Source organism: Acinonyx jubatus, chromosome C2 (genome assembly GCF_027475565.1).
Source record: "Acinonyx jubatus isolate Ajub_Pintada_27869175 chromosome C2, VMU_Ajub_asm_v1.0, whole genome shotgun sequence".
NCBI lineage: Eukaryota > Metazoa > Chordata > Mammalia > Carnivora > Felidae > Acinonyx > Acinonyx jubatus.
In genome coordinates, this window is record NC_069384.1 from 118,718,488 (window position 1) to 118,729,365 (window position 10,878).

At 50.2% G+C, this 10,878-nt stretch overlaps 1 protein-coding gene across 1 annotated transcript; it reads right to left on the bottom strand.

Annotated features, from left to right (window-relative positions):
* Positions 1–1,349: 1,349 nt before the first annotated feature.
* CHST2 (carbohydrate sulfotransferase 2) lies at positions 1,350–7,265 on the bottom strand. The gene is made up of 2 exons (XM_027061670.2): positions 7,126–7,265; positions 1,350–7,019 (listed from the first exon to the last, which is right to left on the bottom strand). Exon 2 carries the CDS (start codon positions 6,835–6,837, stop codon positions 5,221–5,223), a length of 1,617 nt encoding a protein of 538 aa, XP_026917471.2. The 5' UTR covers positions 6,838–7,019; positions 7,126–7,265; the 3' UTR covers positions 1,350–5,220.
* Positions 7,266–10,878: the final 3,613 nt, after the last annotated feature.

The following is a 10,878-nucleotide window of genomic DNA, read 5'->3' on the forward strand; positions in this document are numbered from 1 at the left end:
ACCTCCTTAGAATTCCATCATGCAAAGTACATTTGTCTCACTGGTATGTCTTTGCTTTAATTATAGTTGCACACAATAGCTTCTACCTTTGCACTGATTTCCCAGGAACTTGAATGCCACCATTATTTGCTCTCTCCTATAGTCAGGCATTTCAGCCCCTGCATCCGATGCAGGACTGCCTCCACGGAACACAGCCTGTGCAGTTTGCAGGCCCCGCAGGCATAAGGACACCACGCTTGGTTTAACTCTTTGCTGTTGCTCAACTGAAATGCTTCATAATTTTTTTTAACAAGGGGTTCCACACTTTCATTCTGTACTGCGCTCCACAAATTATTTAGCTGGTCCTGTCTAGAGGATTAACTGCTTCAAGGTGAATTTCTGCCAAGCCCTGCCTATGCACTTTGGGGTGGGAGCCACTTTGGTGATCATTTTCACCGCCCTTCACTTGGCAGGGTGACTATCACAAACCTGCAAGTTCAAGCAGTCCCCAAACACTTTTTGATCTCTGATTACAAGTAACTGGTTCAACCAAAAGTTAAGCTTTGGCCTTAGCCACACTTGATCATCCTTTACCATCTTGCCAAGTATAGGATAGGCTCCTACTCCCTCAAGGCCCCTTCAAGTTTACAAACAATACCACATCCAAGCACTGGTTCATAAAGTTTCCCATTCTATAAGCTTAATGTGTTATTCAGAATTTAACAATTTCCTCAGCATACTTTGATTAAGGGTGTGCAGAATTGCATCAGATGTAATAAAAGTCAAGCCCTGTAATTTAAATTATTAAACACTCGTATGAGAGCCTGTACCCGAGCCGGCTCAGTGGCATGCATTTGAACCGCAAAAGTAGCAGCTCAAGTCCAGAAAGGGGGGGAAGGACATGAACAAATTATGTTCTTCGCCGTGACAGATTTGAAGGGGCCCTCCTCAAGGTGAATGACAAGAGGGGTCTGTAACGTGTGCATTTACCTCAAGACAGCCCATTACACAGTTCCATCCATTCCTCACTTTGCAGTTGTCATTTTCTACGTGTCCACACTGGATCCTGACACAGAACAGTCATAGGTTCTGATAGAATCATTGGCCACTCACTCTCCCAATTTTGCCTGAAATCGAAAGTACCCCTCCCCACATACCTGTTAGCTGGTGTCAAAACGTTCTCTTTTCCAGACTGAAGACAACACAGGAACTCAAATGCATGTGCAGACGTGCATGGGTGTCATGTATGGGGAGGGAAGAAAGTTGGGGGAGGGTGGTAAAGTGACACCTCATCCTTATTCGCGACTACAGATAAGACATGCCTTTTTATTTCCCTCTTGGTCTTTCTGAAGTCATCTCTAGAGACGAGGTTTCAAACATGATCTTTATTTCATTGCTCAGACCCAGGGAATGTTAATTAACAGCCTCACTCAGATTCACATTAATTTCAAACCGACAGCATAATCCAGCCTCAACTATACTGTGTGCAACAGAAATCCTGGACAGAACTGGCCACGGCCAGGCAGAGATGCATGGGAACAGGCAGCCATTGTCTCATTCAGCATCCACAATAGGCCAAACTTCCTGAAAGTAACTATTCCTATGCCTGGGTGAAATCCACCTCAAAGTCCTTTAAACTGCACATCCAAAGCACTCAAAATAATAAATAAATATTACATGGCTTCTGCAATAATGAACAACCTCATAGCTCTCCCTCAGAGAGTTCATTTCTTCTGCAGGGATGTTTTGAGCTCTGCCTTTATCTTGTTAATGCAATTGGGAAAACAAAGAATAAACATCAAATTCCTCATTTGGAAATTTTTACTTGTCCACATTCAGAAATTCTGAGTTTTTGTTTCTATTTCATCTGTGGGAAATACTAGCCTATGCACAGTCACCCTGGAAATCCTGAAGATGTCCCTATTGCCCATTCCCCACATCAACATAGGAGCCTAAGGCCCCCCCTCCTTCAGCAAACTTTGGTGAACAGCTTGGCAGTTTCTCCAAACAGGTAACACATTCTTCCCCTCTTGCCCTTCTGAGGACTTTCAAATTTTGATAGTTCTAGATTTCGTGGAGGTACTTAGCAAGTGTTTGTCAAGTACTCACTCTATGGACACTGAAGGGTACAGGATTTACCCCAGTCCCTGCCTGCAAGGTGCCCACAGGTCAGCCTGAATGAGGCCTTTGAGTGCCTCTGAGCTCCCTGAAATTCAAGCACCCAGCTAGTGCCGCTGCCTTGTTCTAAACTCATATTTGTTGACTAAATGCACTGGGTAGACTACATTTTCTAAATAGAGCTTTCTAATTAACAAAGGCATTCCAAAGTCAAAGGAGTAAGTCAGGCGTGCTATCAGCTAAGCAGAATCTGAAAATAAAAATCACTCAGATAACCTGCTCTGAAGAATATTTCCTCCTGCTGATGGATATCCTGCCAGGTTGGGAAATGTGAAAGGATCTCTTTTACGTTTGCTGCCTCAGAAATCGTCACAGGTTCTGTTGCAATTTGTTGGGACACAGGTCTGCTTGCACCAGGGGCTGACAGAAGCTTATTAACACCAAAAAATGCATCTCTCCTTCTCAAACCCGTGGAAGCTGGATGCCACTGATATGACTATGTCGGCCGTTAGTGGGAACTACACTTGTCTTGCTTTCCTAGAATGCAGCTAGGAACAAATCTCCAGGAGCGACAATTCACCTTTCAAATTACAGAGTGGCAGAGTGGAGAGAATGCATCGCTACAAAACAAGGGTATTTCGGGCGGAAACCACGTTCAGAGACAGCACAGGGGACAAATGTTCTGTGTTTACACTTAAAATTTCATCTGAGCAGAGGCCACAATGCTCTGCAGGCTGCAAAGGCTCTACACAGCATCTAATATTTTTTTTAATACAAAATCCAAAAACAGCATATTTCCACTTCAACACAAAGTCCTTAGATATACTGAGAGGAGAATGAATTCAACTGTTTAAAACTCCTTCACTCAAAAACCAAGCATGAATTCTACTGTGATTAAGCGATAGCTGATTCTCATGTCGTATGACATTTGTTTTTAAGTGGTTATTTTATTCAGAATGCTTGCTTTTTAATGATGCTGTCTTGATTTCCTGTTAAACCTGTGTCATCTATAGTCATCCCACATTCATATTAATTTTGTTCATCTAATTGTAAAGTCTTCTTAAATTAAAGCTATTGCAAATATTCCACTATTGGCCATGATACTTCAGCATAGGCGCTACCATGAAAACACCATAGAAAACAGGATCGATATGTTATAGCTACAATCTGGTTTAATAAACACAACACTATAAACTATTTTAGTAAGTCAGGAACTAATCATTCTAGAATGTGTTATAAAATCCACTGCTAAATACAACTTTTCTTTTTAACTTCTGTGCTTCTTTATCTTGAATGCTTAACAGCATGGTGAGATTTCACCTTGTAATGAAAATTATACTTAAGAATCATCTTGTGTTGAATATTTCCCATGTATGTATTATTTTTCATCATATTTTCCTTAAAATCCTCAGCATTTAACCAACACAGCTTGGCCTGCAGAGATTTCACAATAAATTATAGAAAATAAAGTCATGATGATATTGAACTTGTACCGTATTTAATGAAACATAGAACTACACTGTCTCTTGTTCCTATTCAGGCTTCATAACTTCTTATTGTAATATGACATTCTGCAGAATGTTTCAGTATAAATGGGCTCAGAACAGCAGCAACACCATTACCATTGCAGGAAAATTGGAATGGTTTTCTCCCTGGAAAATACCAAATCTCAAAATCCAACACACTTACTCATAATTCATTTCATTTCCTCTTTCCCATAATTCATTTTCATATCTAAAAGAAGCTCTTGGCTGAAGCCTTATACTGTCTGCAACATGTTATAGCTTCTTTGCAATTTTACTTTTAGGAAACACAGTAAGGAAAAGCAATGTAGCCTCATGGGCATCCCAAGTAAGCCATTATAAATTCATATTGTTTGCACTAATTTAAATAGGAAGCAAGAAAGAAAAGGAAAAGCCTGTGCGTACCCTTATGGTTCTCAGATAAAAACTTCCCCTTTTCAAATGCCTCCATGTACTATGTCACAGGCAGAAAAACACTCTAGACACATATACTTCTTTCATTTTTTAAAGAAGTTGCTACCATTGTCAACACTGTGTTCACACTAATTTTCGAGGTCTATGTTTTAATCCTCAGAAAATTTAATTACACACTTTTCGTCAAAAAACAAAATCCTTTTTCTGAACTAACCTCAGCACCAAAACACGTCTCTGCGTCAAGTTTCCCCAGTCTTAACCCAACAATAATCAAAAACGAATGCCGTCAAATCCTCACGGGGTTGCTTCTTCCTTTCTGTGCCCACAGTGGAACAGGAAAGTAGAGTGGGCCCTCTCCTCCAGTGCCTTGCTTGGTTTTTGCCTTTAGACTTTCAAGGTTTGTTCCCATTCCTGGGCACCTGACAGGCTGTGCTTCACGTGTGAGAAAACAACTCCAAGGTTCTTATCAAGGAGTCAGAAGCTGCTGCCACCCGTCCTAGCAGTTTTCTAGGAAACAGACTGGGAAAATGGGGTGGGGGGAGGGGAAGCAAATTCCGCCCGAAGCTACACAGGAGAAGTAGCACAGGTAAATCCAAAGTAATGGAGGCAGATATTAAAAAGAATATTATTTATTACCTTTTTTTATTAATACTCACTTTATAACCTTTGCCTTTTACACAAGTCTACTTTTAGAAGAATGCCTCCTTGGTTTGTCCAACGGAGCTTTGTGCTCCTGGACAACTTCCCCTTTCTCCACCCCACCCCACCCCACATCCAAATGACTCTTTTACGTGTTCACAGATGCGACGAAAATTTTGTAAACAAGATTTAAGTTACTGGACCTTGATTTAATCAACATCCCACTTCAAAACACAAGGCAGGTAGGAGAGAGGGTAAGAACTGGGAGAAAAAGGAAGGGAGAAAAAAGGTAGGGGAGAGGAGAGTAGGGGAGCTGGTCAGAGCTTTCAAGTCTTGCCTTTTCTGAGATGTGTGTGTATTGTGGCTGTTCCTTGAAATTCAATGACTCAAAACATTGACAGCAAGTGCCTGTGTGGTTATTTATATTATATATCTATAATAGAATACGTGGGCTTCCTCAGTTTGGGTCTGGGCTGTTTTTGTTTAAATACACCACAATCCTCCCGTGGGTGTCTCTACAAGGAATCAAGTCTCCCAGGAAACCCTCTCAGAGCCGGGGCTTCCGGAGCAGGGTCTTACTGAGGTCTTTGACCTCTTCGGGGCTATTGACCCGCTCATAGCCCAGCACGGCCATGGGCTGGTAGCAAAACTCCTCCACCTGTTTGATCTGCTGGAAGGTGAGGGCCGTCCGCCAGGCGTTGGCGGCCTGCGTGGCGTTGCGAGCGGACACCACAAAAGGCTTAGAGGAGGAGCCTGAGCCACTGGTCATGTTGAGGGCAAACTGTTCCATTTCGGGGCTCACTAGCAGCCCCACAAAGTCGTACACCCTCCGTAGGGTCTTGACGGGGTCTCCCACCAGGTCCTCGTACCGCACCACCAGGTAGTGGCCTTGCAGCCAGTCCGGGGGCTGCAGGGCCGTCTGCAGTGTCTTGGCCATGCTGTTGCAGATGACCTCCATAGCGCCAAGCGCGTGGTAGTCTGCCGGGCCGCCCACACCCTCCTTCTTGACACCAAGCTTGTGGCCAGCGGCCTCCAGGAACGGCATGCGGTGGGCTCTCGGGTCCCGGCTGCGCACCACCTGCAGGCTCTCGCGGATGAGACCGTGGCGCGAGCGGATGCGTGAGCTGGCCACAGCACGAGGATCGCGTACTAGGTGGATGACCTTGAGGTCCAGGGCAGGGTCGCGCAGCAGCGGTGCCAACACGGCCACGTCGAAGACACGCACGCCCTTGATGACCAGCGTGCGATACTTGCGGCACTCCTCCTCAAAGCGCGCCAGGCGCTGCGGTGGGCACTTCTTGCACACACGATCGTCCACCAGCCCCACGACCTCCTTGCGGTAGGCGGGGCAGAGTGGCGAGGAGCACACCACTTTGTTGGTGGCCGCACCAAAAATGCCCAGCGTGGTGAGGTTGCGCCCCCCGCTGCCCGCGGGGCTGTACAGCTGGAAGACGGAGAGGTCGCAGCGATACAGAGCGCTCAGCATGTCCCGCGCAGCCCCTTGCAGGGAAACAGCGTCCCCTGGGTACAGTTTTTGCCACACGTGCCACACTGGCTCATACAGAAAGAACACCTCGGGGTTCTGGTTGAAGAGCTCACCGAAGAAAGATGAGCCCGAGCGCCACGTGGTGAACACATACACCAACTGCCGCTTCTCTCCGCTACCCCCGGGGCCCAGACTGCCATTGCGGGGAGGAGCTACGGCCCCCGCCGCCCCTGCTGCGGCGGCGGGGGCCGCCCCAACGACGGCGGCGGCGGCGGCGGCGGCGGCGGCGGCGGGAGGGCGGTACGGCGTACGGGGGTCCAGGCGGGTGTGTACGCGGGGCGGCACTGCTGGCGGCGGCCCCGGGCGCCCCCAGCCGCCGCTAGCCGCCCCCGCCGCGGCACCCAGCTGCCCGTCGGGGCTGCACTGCTGCAGCGGCTCCTTGTGCCACTTGTAGTCCAGGAGGTTGAGCATAGTGAGCACCAGCAGCAGCGCGTAGCCCGCGCACAGCACCAGCGCCTTCCTGCGGAACACCTTCATTCCGAGCGGGGACGCGGGCCAACGACGGCCCGGGCGCCGGGGCCACGGCGGGAGCAGGGCGCGCGGCGCGGCGGCAGGCGCGGCCGGGAGCAACCGGGGGAGCGCGCCCGGGGGCAGGGCTCGCAGCGGGCTGCGGCTCATCACAGGCACAGCCGGGGCCGGCGGCGCGGCGGAGGCGGCCCTGCAACCCGAGAGGGGGACGCAGCGGGCCGACTTCGGGCGCGGGGACTGGGGCCGCGGCTCCGAGGCAGGCGCGGCAGCAGCGGCGGCTGGTCCCCGACGCCCAAAGCTGGCTCTCCCATGGCAGCGGCTCCGAGAAAGACCTGCGAGGGGAAGCAGAGTAAGCCGATGCGCCCCAATCCTCCTCCCCATCCGCCTCCTCCACCTAAGTAACGCCCACCCTCGGGTCTGCCAGGCTCCCCCGCTCACCTGGAGCCGCGGGCGCACCCCAGAGCCGCCCGGGTTCACGGCCGGGTGGTCTGTCCTGCTGTCACTCGTTCCTCGGTTTCTCTGTCTTCTCCGGGAGTCCCCGCGCCTCAGAGGAGTCCGCGGGACTCAGCCGCGCAAGCCCTGGGCAGTTTCCGGGCGGCAGGCGCCCTGCGGCTTGGGAAGGGAAACTTTCACCGGGCCTGGAACCCTGCTCTGCGCTCCGCTGAGCCCGGCGTGCCCAGCTCCAGCGGCGTCTCCGCCGCCCTCTCGAGACCGCAGCTTCCTTCCTCGCTTTGGGGGGCGAAGCCGGCTGGGGGAGGGGGCTTATACAGGACCCAGCTCCCGGCAAAGCGGCTCCGCCTTTCTCGCTCTCGGCCTCCGCGCCTCGAACCTTCCCATCTCTCTGGCGGCGGTGGATGGGGCGCAGCGCGACCCTGCAGCGGCAGCAGCTGCTTCTTCCATCACTCGGAGGATGCCCGGGCCGGCATTGCCGGCAGCGCCCGCCGCTCCGCAGCCTCCGACTGGCCGGGGAGGACCCTACACACACAACAATCGGCCAAGGGGCCCGAGTCTGCAGCGCTCCCTTGTCGGCCCGCCCCCGGGCACCGACCAGTTCTGGCCAAAGAGGTATCCGGGCAGAGAAAGCCCCCGCCGCTGCCGCCGCCGCCGCCGCCGCCGCGCGAAAGCGGCGCCCGGGAGGATGCTGCTACCCGACTCCCCCTACGCGGAGCGGCTGCAACACGCTCGGGCCAGCCTCTGCGCGGCTCCTGCCAGCCGGCGCCGGGTTGGTGCGCGCCGCCGTCTGTCGCTGCGGCTCCTCCCCTTCGCCGCGCTGCCCTCCTCCTCCGCCCGTCCCGCGCCCGCCCCGCGCCCGCCCTCCTCCCAGAGTCGGGCTCCAGCCGCCGCCGCCTTGGGGGCTGGAGATGCGGGACTCGATTCACGGCGACGCAGCCCGGGCCGCCAGCCGCACGGCAGACGCCGTAACAATCCGTGCGCATAAAGCCTGGGCGCGAGCGCGGGGTTCGGAGCGATCGGGCGTCGGGGGCTCTGAGAAACTTGGGAGTCTCCTTGCCGCTGCCAGGCTCAGCCGCATATTTTTGCTCTCAGAAAGAGTTGGTGATAAAGTTTGAACAGAAATCCCTCAGCGGCCGCCCACTCTGCTCTTCCCTCGGCGTCTGCACCGCCCGGCTCCTCCGGGAACCGGGGACACAGCCGCTCCCGGGAGCGCTCCGAGGACGCCGAGCGCCGCTTGCAGGCTTTCTACTCCCGGCTCACGCGTTCCAGCTGGTCTGGGGTTTCTCCCTCTCTGAGGAAGTAATAAATCTTTCTGACCCCCGGGTCAAAGAAGACGCATCAGTTTTCGGGAGGAGTGTGCAGGCGGGGCGTCTTGCCTCCCGCTTTACTCCACCTACGGACAGGGCCGCTCGGGACGCCCCCCGAAAATGCTCTCCCAACCTCCGCTCTTGGTGACGCTTCCAGGGTGACTGACATCCTCGGGAACCGGGGTGGTGGAGGGTCGGGGAATAGTGCCTCTTTGTTGTTGTAGTTTGCAGTTAAAAAAAACACACACACAAAACAACTTGCCTTGCTTCTTTTACAGAGGAGCTCAAATGATTCGACTAAAGGAAACACGGTCGTTGGAAGTAAGAAGTCATTTTGAGTTGCTTTCTTTTCAAAAAGATGAAAAATCGCTCGCTCCTGCGAGTAAGAGAGACGACTAAGCCATACCCTCAATTGCATCCGTAAAATGGGGACACTTATTATAGCCTCCAGTAATTCAGCGGTGATTGGGTGTTAGATGCCCAGATGATCGAACCCTACTGGAGGCCTTGCCTGAGCAGCAGCGAATCACTAGGAGTCTTGAAGCTCACGGGCTGCGGGTAAACAGAGCGCGGATCTGCTGGAGGTGTTCTGTTACCTCCTGCCCGATGAAGTTTTTGGAAGTTTGACAGTTACTGCAAAATTACATTTGTGCTATTTTGGGTAGCCTCTCTCAGCCAAAGGACTCTTCTAAATTTAAAATGTTGCTGTTTGCGCCATTATTCTTCAGTGAGTTTTATAGAATCTCAGGAGTGCAAGGACTCTTGAAAAGTGACCTAATTCACGTGGGTTTTCAGGATAGGAAAATGTTCAAAGAACTTGACTTTCCCCGTTTTCCAGAAAAATCCATAACGCCCTGAGTGAGTTCAAATAACTTTTCCCCCTGTCGTTCTGATAAAGTGTAAGGATGAGGCGTTTCTAGGACAGAGTAGAGTTTTGTGTGCAGCTTTCTCAAGTAGCAAGCATCCCCTCTAGGAACGGGTCAGGACAGACGCCCTTAATCCCTGTTTACAGAGAAAGGCGGTAGAGTTTAATTGTGTGACTTCTCATCTCTCCATTTCTGGACCCACCCACTTCTCTTCCGCTGCTGTCTCAAAAGTCCCTGTCCCTTCTTCCCTCTACCTTTTCCCCATAAAAATAAATAAGTTATATTGGCTCACTGAAAGCCTGATTAAAGAGAGAGGGCGTTGTGGAGGAAAGAAAATCTCCATTTTCATATTCAGCATGATTCCAAGAAAAATAATTTCTAGTATTTTTAATTTAGTCTCTGGGTTTGTGGTTACTCAGAAAGCACCATGAATTGCAGTTATTTGAGGGAAGACCCTTTTTTAAACAATTGTTTGCATAGGAAAAATTTTGTTGCAATTTTCTAACACTTTACTAGAGTCGGCAAAATAGTAAATCCATTTGCCACACGCCCCCACGGCCAGTGCTCAGCTGGCATAAATTTACAGGTTCCGGCATCTCCACCCTCTCCTTGCTGGCAAAAATTTTACCATTTTGCATGGTGTCATTATTAATTCCAAACTTTGTCACAAGTCATGACATCCAAAGACTTGCTAACAATGCCTTTCTTCCCACGTTTGTTCAGAAATTCTTTTCATTTGAATCCACTTATTCTGCTAGCATGGTAATGACCCAGACATATAATAAGTCACCTAATAATTTCACTGGCAGAGGAGCCAGTCATGCCATAAGCTGTCCTTAATTTCGGCTCACTGTTTAGTTCATTGCAATTCAGAGTCTTTTCCAGGATGCTCCTTCAGTATCTCTTCTTGGACCCCTGTGATGGGGAAAAGGAACGCTGTTGGACATTGGCTGTGACCTCTGCCTAATCCCTGACAAATAGGGGCCTAACATTCTGGGGTGCTGTCAGCCCAGTACCCCAGCCCATGGCATCAAAATCTTCCAAGACCTTCCTCCATGATCAGGATTTGGAAAAAAATGTAAGTCAAGGGTATCTGGACAATTTCCAGCCAAGCTTGTCAGTGTCACTGGGGGCCTGCCAGATTCACCCCTGGACACCAAGATAGATTGGCTCACTCATATTTGCAACAAATACGCATTTTCAGTGGAACTTAAATGCACAGAATTGGATTAATCATAATCCTTGATTTAAAACACACCATCATCAGTCCAAGGGTGGCTCTCTTCTATTTCGTATGATTTAAATAAGATAATGAATACTCACGAGCCCTTTACAGAGCCCAAAAACCTCCAGAGATAAACGCTCTACTTAATTTACTTAAAATTTTTTAATGAAATGGTTGTTCCAAGAAGAAGAAAAAAAAAACTTGCCTTAATTGTCAAACAAAGAAATAGCCTGTACAGTCTTATGATTATAAGGAAATGAAGCAGTCATTTAAAATCTTTCCATAAGAAAAACAACAGGCCCAGAGGGCTTTATCAGGCTTTCTACCAGACTTTCAAGGG

Coding starts and splice junctions, on each gene's coding strand:
- CHST2 (XM_027061670.2), bottom strand. CDS start 6,837: ATGAGCCGCAGCCCGCTGCGAGCCCTGCCCCCGGGCGCGCTCCCCCGG.